This window comes from Lepisma saccharinum, chromosome 1 (assembly GCF_977018435.1).
Source record: "Lepisma saccharinum chromosome 1, izLepSacc3.1, whole genome shotgun sequence".
Lineage (NCBI taxonomy): Eukaryota > Metazoa > Arthropoda > Insecta > Zygentoma > Lepismatidae > Lepisma > Lepisma saccharinum.
Genome location: NC_139229.1, coordinates 204,120,077 through 204,134,235, shown reverse-complemented (window position 1 = coordinate 204,134,235; position 14,159 = coordinate 204,120,077). Strand labels below are relative to the sequence as shown.

The following is a 14,159-nucleotide window of genomic DNA, read 5'->3' as shown; positions in this document are numbered from 1 at the left end:
TGAGAGCTGTGGAAGCGAAAGTACCAGATTGATAGACCTATCAAATACTGCCCATTACAGCATAAATTAACTCGATGTTGTCGTGAAGTACCAAACCGACATCACTTACCTACCTACCTATTAAAATAACGTGTGAAGCTCTAAAAATTATAGCAAATGCTACTTTAACACTACAAAGAATTTTGCTTTACCCAGTGGTAATAAAGGAATTGAATAGTAAAAGATAACTACAGACACACTAGTAGTTTACTTAGTAACATGAAGGGCCTCCACGATGGCGCAGTGGCAGCATCGTTGCCTTGTAATGAAAGGGTCACTGGGTCGATACCTGGTGTAGGCTCGGATCTCACTTTAAACTGTAGGTCTAGTCCCTTACTGTGCATACAGTGGACTGAAAAAAACAAATCAAAACAAACTTAGTAACATGTAGTGAACTAGAGTTATCATTGGAGAAACGTGTGCTTTGATTTAAACAGGTTGTTTCCTATTCATAACCTTTCTCCGTGTCTCCTGCCTGTCTTGTTCTTCCTTGCAACCGATTTGGATGGATGTTTCCTGCTTGTCTCGCCGGCAAACCAATTTGACATGAAATGGAGCGAGACTGTTATGAAAGTCACATGTGGGGAACATCTGACTCGTCGCACTTCTGACATGCTTTGTTTGATATCAACCTTTGCGAAGAAAGAGCAAGAAAAAGGGCGCATGCGTATGGAGTGGCTGTGTGCCGAGTGCAAGCAAAGGAAAAAGGGTTGGTTGGCCAAAAAAAAAAAGGGAACAAAGGGAAGCTTTATGCGGTTGCTTGTGCTCCAAGCGTAAGGAAGAGTCGCAAGAAGAGTAGGCGGCGGTGCCAGCGGGGTGCGAAGGGGTGCCTGCGCACCCCTTAATTTTCTTCCGCGCCCCCTTCAGTACCCCTTTTTTTAAAAATTTGCTCAACCGAAAACACTACGTCTTACAGTGTCATATTATATCATGTCGTATATAGAGCGCCGAATACTAGGTACTAAAGTGAAACCGCTGTAATTGCATACAACAGGCAAGCGGCAAGCCGCATATACGGTGTACTTTTCTATTCCGACGGCTTGTCTTTCTTCCGTCAGTATTGTTGTTAAGAATTGTTTCTTCGTTTGTTTCAAGTGGTCTTTTACGTTTTTCGATAATTGCCTATAGTTCAGTGTGCGTTGTTTCTTTCTTTGATGATAAATTCTTATCTTGTCCGCCTACTTGTTCTTCCTCTTTTTCCACTCGCACTGGAAGAAAAATTTCAGTTGCATTTAAGATATCATCAATGTTTGCTCCCCGCTTGTCGCTGCGCCACTTGCCTACAGGGTAAGTCTATCAGTCCACTAATTGTTGTCTTTATTTATCTGGCAGATTCTGAGACACCGATAGTTTACACTGTTGAACACGATCGAGGTATAAAGGGGAAAAAATGCTTGTAAATACCGGAAACTAAATGTTAAAGGGAGTGAAATAAACAGCGAATGCGGAACATTTCGGACGTTGCAAGAACTCTGCCTGCCGAATGGTTGCAATTCATTGGTATGTATGGACACTTCTGGGTTGCAGAGACCCCACGGACTTTCAATGGGATCATTACAGTTCTACCAAGATAAGAATGCCCCTGTGACGCTGCAGTCAGATTTCCAACCGTAAGCAAGAGAAGGGAGCGTGGGCAATGCAATCAGCTGCTTGCATTGTTCTCGTTTGACAAATTGTGCAACGCTGTCAAACGGCACGAGAGAATGTGAAGCGAAAGGAGAAAACAAATGACTGTATATTTTAGTTCGCTAGGACATTCTTATCCTGGTTAAGCTGTACAACGTACAAGTATCTGTGACTGTCAACTCAATTTTGGAGTTCCTACTAGGAATCGAATCTGATGGAAACTTTCTCTCTCTCTTTCTTTCACATACAAACACACGTACAGGGATTTTTTGGTAAATCCTCTGACAGTGTGATGATAATACATCCCCAGTAAATAAAGATCCACGAATAAAAGCGAAAAAACTTGTAATGTTTCATCGCCAAATCCAACCGATGCTATGCTGGATTAACCAGCGACAACAACATATCATTTTGTGTACGAGCGATGCAAGATAACGTGAGAGAAATAAAATAGAATGAATTAGAACACTAGCATGTAATGCGGATGTGCATCCGGTGTTATGAGTTAAGCAAGGTTTTATGAGCGGTGTCATGTACATGAATCTTGATTCCTTGATCCTTACAAAAAACCTTCTCAGATTTATGTTGACGGTCGAGGCTGGTGTAATCCTCTTCAAACCATGTTTAAGTCCAGACAGATTACATCATTCTTACCTTTACTTTCTTGGAAGACGAAGGAAAATGGGGCGTTAAAACTCTCTTGACAAGCCACTGTGTAAGTCTCGGTTTCGTCTCCAATTTCGAGACAAGACGGAGACCGAGATGGCCCTTTTAAAACCGAGACGGGAACGAGACCAGCCCCCTCGAGGCTTCTTAAGTCGAGACAAGACCGAGATTTATTCAGAGAATCTAGCCATTTGATTGACCAAAGCATGTAATTTTATTGTGCACTAGCTGATTATCCGGTGTTGCCCGGGTATTTATTTATCCCAATCTCCCATTAGACAGGAAAATAATGAATTCTAACTATAGCGTAAAATGTAACTAATTTTATTTACAGGTATTTAAAAGTACAAGTACAGTATACAAATTATAAAGTAAAATCTTTTACAAATTCACTATAATATTAATTTAACTCAAAACTTGATTATAAACAACATTTTTAGTTTCACCTCCAGGAGTAAGAATAAATAAATTGAATGGCATTGGGAGTGTCACTATTCATCTTAGCGACCCCGAAAGCTATGGATTCCACACTAATATCGGTCATTTTCGATTATTTTTACATGTCATCCCCTTCCCACCCTTTAGCATACACTTCCTGTCAACTGTGACAATGGGGGCTCTTATTCTGCCCTCCAAATCAACAAGATCAATGACAGGAGTGCTGTACACTGTGTCATTGAGATAGCCACAAAAAGAAGTCCAGGAGTCTAATGTCAGGGGATCTAGGAGGCCAGGCAATTGATCCATCTTTTCGAATCCAACGTGCTGGAAATGTCCTGTCCAGCACATCTCCCACGTCTAAGGCCCAGTGTGGTTGTGCATCATCTTATTCAATACCTGAGGATAAAACTTAGGCAATGGTGAATCACCTGCAACACAGTATATTTCTCTATGTCAATTACAAGTTGTGGTGTATGACTTCGAATTTGTAAAGTACCTTTTGGGACACGGTGTGTATTTTTGTTTATCATAATTGCAAATTTTATTCATTAATAAGAACTGTAAGCCTGTGCATCATTTTTGCATAAATATTTGTACTTCACTGGTTCGTAATGTTGAAACGAGACGAGACGGAGAGTTACACTTCGAGACGAAACGAGACTGGCCCAAGACACTGCCTAAAGATTTCTACACCTGAGGCGAGATTAAAATTCTGTGTTTCCTGTAATAAATTTTCCAACCCACTTCTTGATGTATGCAAATGACATTATTTTCGTTATTTACTCCCCTTTTTTAATATTCGTGCGTCAATAGCAACTCCCTGATCCAGTAAGAAATACTTAACAGGTAAAAAAAGGTAAAGTGTTCCCCTGTGCATAGCACCACGCCATGAAGGCGTATAGGGGGTGTGGGGGTAACGCCCCACACTTTCTTGATCCGGTCGTGAGTGGGAGTGATGTGATCAGCATCACGCCCCTGACCGCCTTTACCCCCCAGGGTTTCCCCCAGGTACCCATGTTATTCGACGCTGGGTAGGCGCCGGGGCCGTTTCCACCGTTAGAAAAGTTCCCGGATTTGAACCGACCGGGACCTTGAACATGGTAGTCAGACGCGTTACCGACTGAGCCACCGCGGTACTTAACAAAAATGGCATTAACTTTTTCTAAAATTTTTGCACTCTCTACATCAAAACTAGTTTCTTCACCAAGTGCAGCAAACAAATTGAAGTTCATATTTCATATTATTTTCCTACCTTTTGTGTAATTCACAACTGTTATTGTGCACTGTATTGAGTGGAAAAATACAACACACAGAGAACGATGGTCTTTCCTAGATCAATATTGTAAAAATGATACATTTTATAACCTCACGACAAAGGTTTACTTCCAGATGTATTAAAAAAAACACCTTTACTCCCTCTCTCTGCACCTCCTGCTACAATATTCCTAAATTATTTCATCTTGACAAAAATTGGACTTTCGGTTTTTGACAGTTCCGGATTTCCAAACGCATCTGAAACACATTAATACCCATCACTTGAAACTTTGAATTTTTATCACAGATATACAACTGTAGCGGCAAATATTCTTCGTTACAAATTATTTGGATCATACACCCATTAGGAAATTTCGAATCAATTCTTAATATTTTCAACAAGTACTATAATTTAAAATGTATATATAAAAAATTAAAAAGAGAGGTACAATTTATTACATAAAATGGAATATGCAGTAAAACCTCATTCATTCGGACCCCGATAAGCCGGACTTTGCTTAATCCGGACAGGCAAAAGGCAAAAGTCCCCCCCCTCCAAAAGCAGAATGCAAGGTTTTAAATGTGGCTATAATTCAACAAGAGAACATCCCAAAGAAATGGCAGTCAACCACTGATGAAATTCTGTTTCCCGTAGACTTTGTACTGTACTGAATAGTGTATTTAGACCTATCCCCTTTAAATACACCATAATAAACGTGTTTTGTTGCTATAAACGGAGTTTTAATGCACTTTCTACTGTTATTTAGGTTATTTCAGTTAATCCGGACTTTCGTTAAACCGGTCAACTTATCCCCCCCATTAGTCCGGATTAACGAGGTTTTACTGTATTAAACTAAATTATAATTAGAAACAATATCACCGAAATTTCTCCCTTCCCACACAATGGGTGCGGGTTCTGGGGCATATAATATACGCGAGGCGTATTACACGTAACTTATTGGGAGTAAAAAATAGTTTTTTTACGTTACGTCTGCGTAAAAAAATGTTTTTCTTAATTTTCTCAAAAATTCTCTGACATTCTTTCGCTATATAGCTACACATATGATATATTTAGTTGTGCATAATATGCAATTGTTCACTGTATTAACTCTTGCTTAAACAACCAAAGATGTCCATTCTTTTCAGTATGTATAAATCATGTTTTATTTTTTTTCCGTTTTTTTTTGTGTGTTCGTGTTAGGTATCATAACACTTGTACGATTAATTTAACCAAGGAATTATTTATTCGTTACTAGTATTGCGTGATTCACTTTAGTCAAGTGAAGTTGTATATGGGGGATATCGGGTTTGAATGTATATATAGCACACGTAAGGGAGGGGGGGGGGTTCAACTTTTGGTTCAATTAGGGTTCCTATATTTCATAAGTGAAAATCCGCTACACTACTGACCAGTAGCTTGTTAGGGAGCGGGGGGACTGGACCCGAAAATGTTGTATGTATATACAACATAATTGTCATTTACATCACACATTGTGTGGGAACTTTATTTGAAAACTGTGAACTGAACACATAGGCACCCAAACACTGACTCTTATAGTAAGCATGTTACTATACAATGGAAGAGTATTGTAACTGAAATTCAGCACTGCTAGCAGACGGTGGCGCCATCGTGAAGTCAAAGATGCTGGCAGTACCATGTGTACCTCGTTAACTCTTGTAGAGGTAAAAAGGTAAAAAAAAAGGTAAAGTGCTCCCCTGTGCATAGCACCACGCCATGAAGGCGTATAGGGGGTGTGGGAGTAACGCCCCACACTTTCTTGATCCGGTCGTGAGTGGGGGTGATGTGATCAGCATCACGCCCCTGACCGCCTTTACCCCCCAGGGTTTCCCCCAGGTACCCATGTTATTCGACGCTGGGTGGGCGCCGGGGCCGCTTCTACCGTTAGAAAAGTTTCCGGATTTGAACCGGCCGGGGATCGAACCCGGGACCTTTAGCATGTTAGTCAGACGCGTTACCGACTGAGCCACCGCGGCCAACCTAACTCTTGTAGAGTTAGATTATTTTGTAAAATGAGCATTTTAAAATTACATCCATTACGTCCATTTAATTATAAAAGAAAAAGTTCAGGAAAGTACGAGTCTTAATCATTTCTTCTCTCCCACCCGATTCCAGGACATTTGTGAATGCCGAAGAAACTATTCGGAACACGGACTGAGGTTAAATTTACGCGACAAATGATTCCATTCCGGGATTGTCACTGATAAACCGACGTATAACGTATAGCGTCCCTAGGTATGATCTGGCTATCAAAATCCACTCTGCCACCACATGAAAGGTCACACATTTATTAAATTAAGTCCATCTACGAACTTCTAACATTTCTACATAAAATGAGCAGAAAATGCTTTTGAAAAAGCTAATCCTAGCTTCTCTTTAAAAAAGAATTACAATGCTAGAATTAGTCTTTTCCTCCTTGCTACAAAATTGAAAGTAACAACAACGGTGTTGTGTTATTATAATATTCGAATGTATGTACACTTAACAGTGCAGGGTCTATTAGTCGAGGATCTCCCTTTGAATTGCGAGGACATTATTTCAACCTCCATAATGTTAAACACATCCTCTAGGGTGATGAAGGTGAAACTGGCAGTGTAGCCAAGATCACCAACAATTTGTGCATATTTGAGTACAAGAACTTTTCACAATTTTCTACTACCTACAATGCAGACCCTGGACATGTCTTTTCAATTACTGTTTGCCACATTTTTCATTCAGATTTGAAAATGTAAAAAATAGCAACCAGGCCATCCAACATTTTGACACACTGTTCCAATGAATGAAGAATAGGCATTTCATATTGGAATAAGTTGTTGCAATTTTTTAATGTGTTGACTGTGTTCAGAGAAACTTGGGTTCATTTCTACTACAAATGGTCCAAAAATGGACAACAGTAAAGTTTCTACTATTAGTGTATACGATTTCACAAGTCACCCTACTGAGTATTGATACTTTTCTGTCCATCTTGTGTCCAACAACTTGAGAACCTTACAGTACTTCCCTAGCTATCTTACACTGCATTTTTTACAACCAAATTACTTCGAGAAGATTGATTGATTTATGTGCATTATTTTACTTCGCTTTTTGTGCCACTTTTGGCTAATTTCCGAAGATCGGGACGAGCGATGACATGATGAAATTGATGAATGGACACCCACAAATGCCCATGCCCATTTCGGGTTTCGAACCCGGGACCCACAATGTGCTAACCATGTTGGGCTGCTCCCAATAGAAAACTCGATGTGAAAAAAATATAACTGATTTGACAGTCTCAATATCGCAGAAATTCCACAGAAGTGGGCAATAGCCAGGGTTAAAATGTACAAAAATTGGACACTTCTCTGAAATTATCAATCTATTTCACCCCCTTAATTCTACCATCTATTACATCAGCACCATCACATTCTTCACCAACTATTTTGTTTTCTAAATCCCCACCCACTCAACCCAGAGAGAGTAGAAGTACTAATAGCTGAAGCTAACCCAGATACAGTTATAATCTCCAATAGGGACAAGTTTCCCATTCTGATCTAGAGTTTGGAAAATGGTTTATCGACTTTCGACAGTTGGGAAATTTCAAATTATCAAAAAATTAGAACCTGAGGAATACTTAAATCTTGAATGGTAACAAACCATATCGGGAACTTCTAATGAAATTATAATGTTCGCGGTATAAGTTCACAAGCAGCTACTTCGGGCAGAAATTACATGTGGCATTATAGAATTTGTGAAATGTCAGGAGTTTTCTGAGTATTTTCCAGACAAATTCCGAAACTATCAGGAAATTGCAGACATTTGCTTTGCAGTCTCATCTGGTGTGTGGAATTATTTTCTCTCTCATCCGTATCCCGTTCTATACGCTTGTAATTTATGTCTGAAGACATTTTTACGATGAAGTCTCTGCGCATAGCTAATAGAACAGATAATCTGGTAATTTTACTGAACCTAAAGGGGGGGGGGAGGTTTGGACCCGAAAGTAACCCCACTCTTAAATACGCCCATGTCTTAGTCCCTTAGTTATCAGTTATTCACTGTAAACCTTTTATCCAGAAATTTTAAAATTGATGCATTTATTGTGTTTCAGATTAATATTAGATGCAACTATTTATGTAAGTGACATGAAGGAGTTACCTCGGTGGCCATATGTTCAGAAGAATTTTGAGCATAAATGTGTAGTTTACAAAATTTAACCTTTTGTTTTCTTCAGAAAAGGAATAAGTGATTTTGTAATGAAATCTATATGCTGAGAGTAAACATGGCAATAAAAACATTGAATCTACTCAGATAATCAACAAAAATCCACTTTTAATCGAGTTTTATTTTAAGAGGGTAATTATAAAAATGCTTGCAACTATTTCTTGCATATGTTCTTAAGATTTTGCTGGTGCAGGTTACAATTTGCGTGTGCGAGCATGAACAAAGGTAACAAAAACTATTATTATTTGGTCACAAAGCAGAATACAAAACACGAAATCACATAGGTTAGGACACCTTTTAATTTTTTGGTACTTTACTTCCCATGTCAATTATATACATACATACGACTTGCTTTTTTTTAGTCAATGGATGAAACTAATAAATGTGAAAAATGTTCGGCTTAGTAGAATACAATGTGAGCAATAACATCTGCAGAAGAAAATACTATGTTCCCAAATTTCCTTATTTGAAGACAACTTTGAGACATTTTCTGAGATACTTTACCAATAATTCCCCTTACTGTGTGGTGTCACGCATTCGTTGCCCTCGTTATTGCACTTTCTGCTTCCTAAATCTCATCTTTTAGCATCTATCCTAACCCTCCTGTGGCAGAGAATGCACATCTCGTACATAAAATCGAGAAGACTTAGTGCAATTCCGAAGAGATACAACCAGAAGGTGCACTGAAAATGGCGAATTGTTAGTATAGTGTTATGCCTAGTATATTTTGAATCATCTGAATTTTGCAACACCCTGAAAGACATCTCGTCCATGAGATCATTATACCACTTTTCCCTCAAACCGGATTCCAGGATAAATAGGATGTTTCTGTTAAGTTTATCTAGGTATGGGCTCCCCCTGCTGAAGAAAAAAGACAGATATTGTACAACAAGAGGTTGTTCTACGATATGGACCAAGCAGTGTCCATTTTGGTACAAGTTCAACTCCAGAATAAGAATATCCAAATACAGCTTCGGTTCAAACAACGCCACATCTCTTTTGTAGGCTACCTGTTTCAATGTCCCAACGACATCAGGTTCTGGCTCATATCTCTGGTACATTTCCTTCATTGCAATATTTGACGAGTACCTCATAACTGGTTCGTGTTCAGGGTAACTGCTAACATCTAATCCACTTCTGGCAACATCTTCCAAAGTTTCCATTTCTTGGTAGAACGTTGGGATTGTGAAAATCCTGGCTAAATGTGCCTGGTATAAAGTTGTGATTACGAAGCTGAATAACATAAAGGTTATCACCAGTAATCTCATGGAGGAAGTCCTTGGTTCGTGAACTGAAATCTGCAGGAACGAGGCGTAGACGTATATAAAAGGGTTAGACTGCATTACTTGGGATTCACGTTCCCGAATTATGTTTATGAATATGCGAAGAATCACTTCTGTCCCAAGGATGCACACCAGTATCATAAACCACACGATGGCTTCAAAGCACATAGCCATTCCTATCCAAAGGGGCACAGTCTCAGCGGTGGGGACAACGAAGGAAAGTGGAAATGTTTGGACATACACGGTGTAATCCAGCACTTCTACATCTTCCAGGTACAGAGGCATGCTGTTAAGAAAGAAATCAGAATCTCCCGTCACTAGATGATCAAACAAACCATTCCAGGTGATGTTCGCTTCGTAGGAAGGACGTCCACATTGCCTGCTGTCCAGGGTGAAGTTCATATGCTTGGCAAGAAGCATCACGAGATTCGCATCCGTTCCATCTCTCGGTATCCTCACAGATATGCTCCAATCAATTGGTTCGAACAGAACAGTGGGAAACTTCTCGAAGCCTCTAGATCGAATCTCGTAACCATGAAGGTTTGTGAGTCTATTTGGAAACAATGTGCTACTCTGGTATGAAGATGAAGGGCGAAGACACTCTCCATCTGGGAGAAGACGATACATTGTACCAGTTCGACCATCGTCAGCTGTGAGGAAAGGATTATAGCTCATTACACTCACTAACTTCTTGTCGTTCAAAATTGAGGACTCTACCGTTCCGATGACTAAAGCACCCAATATTTTGTGTTTCCAGCTCCACTCGTGGACATCTCGCAGTTGATCTTCACTCAGTGGAATGTCTGTGAGAATAATGAATACTTTACTCCTTGGATTCCAGCACGGTAAACTTTCAACACTTTCTAAGTCTACCCTGAAAGATTCCACGTCTCGCGTTATAAGCAGAGACACGTCACTCTTCCCAAGTGAAACAGTGTTTTGGAACTCCTCCGATAAAGAAATATCTGGCGTGTGAACCACAAGTGGTAGAGGAAGGTTACTTTGCATGTCCCGAACAACCGATTCACGAATTCCACTGTTAGTTGAATCGTATATAAATATGAAGTGAGTACCAGACGAAACTGGGATACTTGTCGAACTGGCGCACTTTGACAGACCGTAATACCTGTCGTCGTCATCTGGGACAGAGAGCCCTGTAGGTGTTTGTGTGGTGAAGCAAGCATGCAAGCAAAGCATTAACAAAGTGTGAAGAATTGTAAATCGCCGTTTCTTCTTCATCATTCATGAAGCATCTCTGAAATAGAAAAAGAGAAGCAATGAGTCTGCACATACGTGTATTAACAATTTACAATAGACAATTTATAAGTGTGTTATGAGATTTATTCTAAGTTTACCATTTGCACAGAATGTTTAACAATTGCATGTAATGTTTATATTCCTACAATTATTATTAAAGACGAGCGTCGTCGCTTCATCATACCAGTGTTTGGTTTCAGTAAGACGAGTAAGCCAAAAGCAGCTTGGCAAACGACAGGTAATGAGGCTTCAATAGTTCCTTTATTATATGGGATTGTAAATAAAAAAATTCTCACAATATCGATTTTCCTTGGCTTTGATGGTGCCGTCGCTTCGATTTAATTAATTCATTTGATCCCTTGGCGTCCATATTTGCCCTTAATGAACACTTTCAGCTGTTAACACAACCAAGAAAATATATTGCATAAATGAGATTTTTAATTTCTACTTGACTCATAGGGCCTATAGGGTCTAATTAAAAGTCTTAAAGTTTATTGCCACTACGAAGCCCAGAACTGCTCCATGGCACCGAGAAGAAAATGTCCGATGTCTGCTTCCTATGGAATGAAGTGCTCAGTGCGCTGCATCGAAACGAAATTTACATGCCAGAAGTCTGGAAGTTTCTTTAAGAGAATGTACTCTCGTCCTTCATCTAGTTACGGCGTCGTTTCTTCAGGCATACAGAAGACAGATGTTATAATTTCCCAAGATAAGAGAAGAGTGGCGTGAACTCTAAAGTATTGCCGCCATCAGAACCGACCTTCATTCATTTCGCAGAACGGTTAGTTCGACAAAATCCTGTTTTCCTGCTGGCTGTTTCGGAACGGGGGGAATCTAATGTTAGGCCTAATTGGCTGTTTGACCCCAAGTTTCTTTGTAGTAAACGCGACAACATTTGGTCACTGCCATAAAGACCTTCCCTGCGCCGGGATTTAGCGCGGTTTCACTGTAAGTGGGCGCGAAATATTCCACACGGCGGTTCGGAGCACCAAGTGGGCGATAAACTTATTTATTTTATTTCTTCACCATTATTCAGTAATTTCATTAAGTGATGTTTAATATTAGCATATTTTAGCCCAGAGTTGCCTATTGATACTATCATTTCAACATTGTTTGACACAAAGTAGTGAAATAATTTTCTTGTCAAGAAAATAACTACTTATTGTTTACATCAAATCTATTAAAGAGTTTAAAAAAGTTTAAATTTTACGTGGATCGACTCTACATAATTTTATTGCTTTGCATAAACTTGAGAACATTAAAGTTTCTTATGACACCAGTACATAATTATTCATCATTAAGTCAGTTTTTCTTTCAACGCAACAATGAAACTGGTGAATTTACATCTGGAATATTGTTGTGATGGGCAGCTTATTATACAACGTGAACATGAGTTTGTCGATCAGGTAACATGAAGAAAATGGATGATTGTATGATGGAGATGTCATGTCAAAGTTTGTTGTAATAGACTTTCTAATAAATAAATCGTTTTTTAAGCTGCAAGTTCTAACGAACGTTGCATTCACCGCCGCAACGCCATCCCTGCGAGGGGTCGTGGCTGGGTGAGGTACTCCCATGCATGCTCGACCTTCGGCAAACATAATTAAATCCATTAAGTGATTAATGATCCCACGTCAAACGATGTCCTAATATTTTCGAAGCGTCCTTTCTTTCTCTTTATTTTACCATGGGAGCCAGCCACACACGTTTAACTTATTCACACAAGCGTATGTACACTCGTACACCCAACGGCGAAAGAAACAGTAGGCGAATTGTCCACCACCATTTTCATTCGGTCATTATTACACAATGAGATGACAATGAATTGAAATAATGACGTCAATAAGCAGAGAGCAATGCCTGCTTCGAACCAACACAGTTTCATTCCTTAAAACAGCACAGGATGTAGAATAAAAAAATAATGAAAATAGTGGTGGACAATTTTCCTACTATTATCTTTGCCGTTGACTGTACAAGAGCGTACTCAAACTTTATTTCATGAGCTCAAGTTTTCATTAATTTTTTCAATGTTATTGGTAACCAAAGGTTAAATGTGATGGTTTCATTATTTGAAAATATGATATTAATTCCATGCCTGTAGCAATTTAAATTCCGAAATTTATACTAGAATTTCAACATAACACGTGCCGAACTGAATATTTTATGAAAACATACTTCCTAATATAAATAGAAAAAGACACACAATTGCATGTACAGAAAGATGACATAGTCAAAGTACTAACAAATAATTCCCCTGAAAAAAAAAATAGTCAGTATGAGAGACTGTCAAGTTGAGGAATGAATGGACGAATTTCGCCCCCACGGTCCATACATGATCCTAGATGACTTTGCCTGTGTAAAATTTCTGAATAATAGGGGCAAGATATAGCACGATGCTGTACGAGAATACGTAATGTTCAAGCTGGCTCGCTGGTCGATTGCGTTAAGTGGCGACTTTCAATCTGATTACCGAAGTTTCTGGGTTCAAATCCTGGTGTGTGTATGGGTGTGAGTTTCTTCGTCAATTTAATAATATCATCACTCATCCTCAGCGTCGCGATTAGACAAGAGTGATGACGCTAACTAACAAAAATACAAATAGAAATAAGGAAGCAATATATTTTAACTCCGACATTGACGATTTAATATCAAAATGAACCAACTTTGCTAAACGATTGAAGATTGTTAAAGGCAAGTCAGTCAACCTAACACATCCCTTTTCGAGGGAAAGAATGACGATTATCATGATATCGTTTTGCAAAACATCATGTAATCATCCCTTCTTACATATACATTCACACAAACTTGTATGAGAGAGAGGGCCTTTGTTAGTATTTCCCCTTCAAGAGTTAGGTCAGGTAGGATCAACCGTGTTTTAAAACTAAATTTCAATTTCAGTTCCATGTGTACTAATTTGTTTGTCTTGTCAGTATACAGAATAAAAAGATGCACAAATAAAAGCCATATGCACATTTTTTCTTTCCAAATTTGAATATTTGTTTAGCATATTATTATCATCATCATTGGATGGTTGGTTAGTGCGTAGAAATATGACGACCTCATCGCCCAGTGACTTGTTCACTGCGGTTAGTCAACCAACAGAGTGAAACGGTCAACATTTTGCTCTGTTGGGATTTACAGAGCTCTGTTGTCATGGCTCTATGAGCGTCATACATGCACCAACGGAAGATAAAGATGATAATACGAAAGATGATTTCTATGCAGAGTTAGAATAGGTCTTTGATACATTTTCTCCGCATGATATGAAAATTCTGTTAGGTGACTGTAATGCGCAGATTGGCAAAGAAGAGATATTTAAGCCCACGATTGGTAAAGAAAGTCTTCATGAATTAATTAATGATAATGGTATAAGATTG

The 14,159-nt window shown here is 39.0% G+C and overlaps 1 protein-coding gene across 1 annotated transcript; it reads right to left on the bottom strand.

The window, feature by feature from the left end:
• Positions 1-8,817: 8,817 nt before the first annotated feature.
• LOC145988491 (ionotropic receptor 21a-like) lies at positions 8,818-10,533 on the bottom strand. Its single transcript, XM_083123354.1, has one exon. The coding sequence runs from the start codon at positions 10,531-10,533 to the stop codon at positions 8,818-8,820; it is 1,716 nt and encodes a 571-aa protein (XP_082979480.1).
• Between the last annotated feature and the right edge of the window lie 3,626 nt (positions 10,534-14,159).

Bases quoted from the DNA above. Each gene is read 5' to 3' on its own strand.
- LOC145988491 (XM_083123354.1), bottom strand. From the start codon at position 10,533: ATGCAAAGTAACCTTCCTCTACCACTTGTGGTTCACACGCCAGATATT.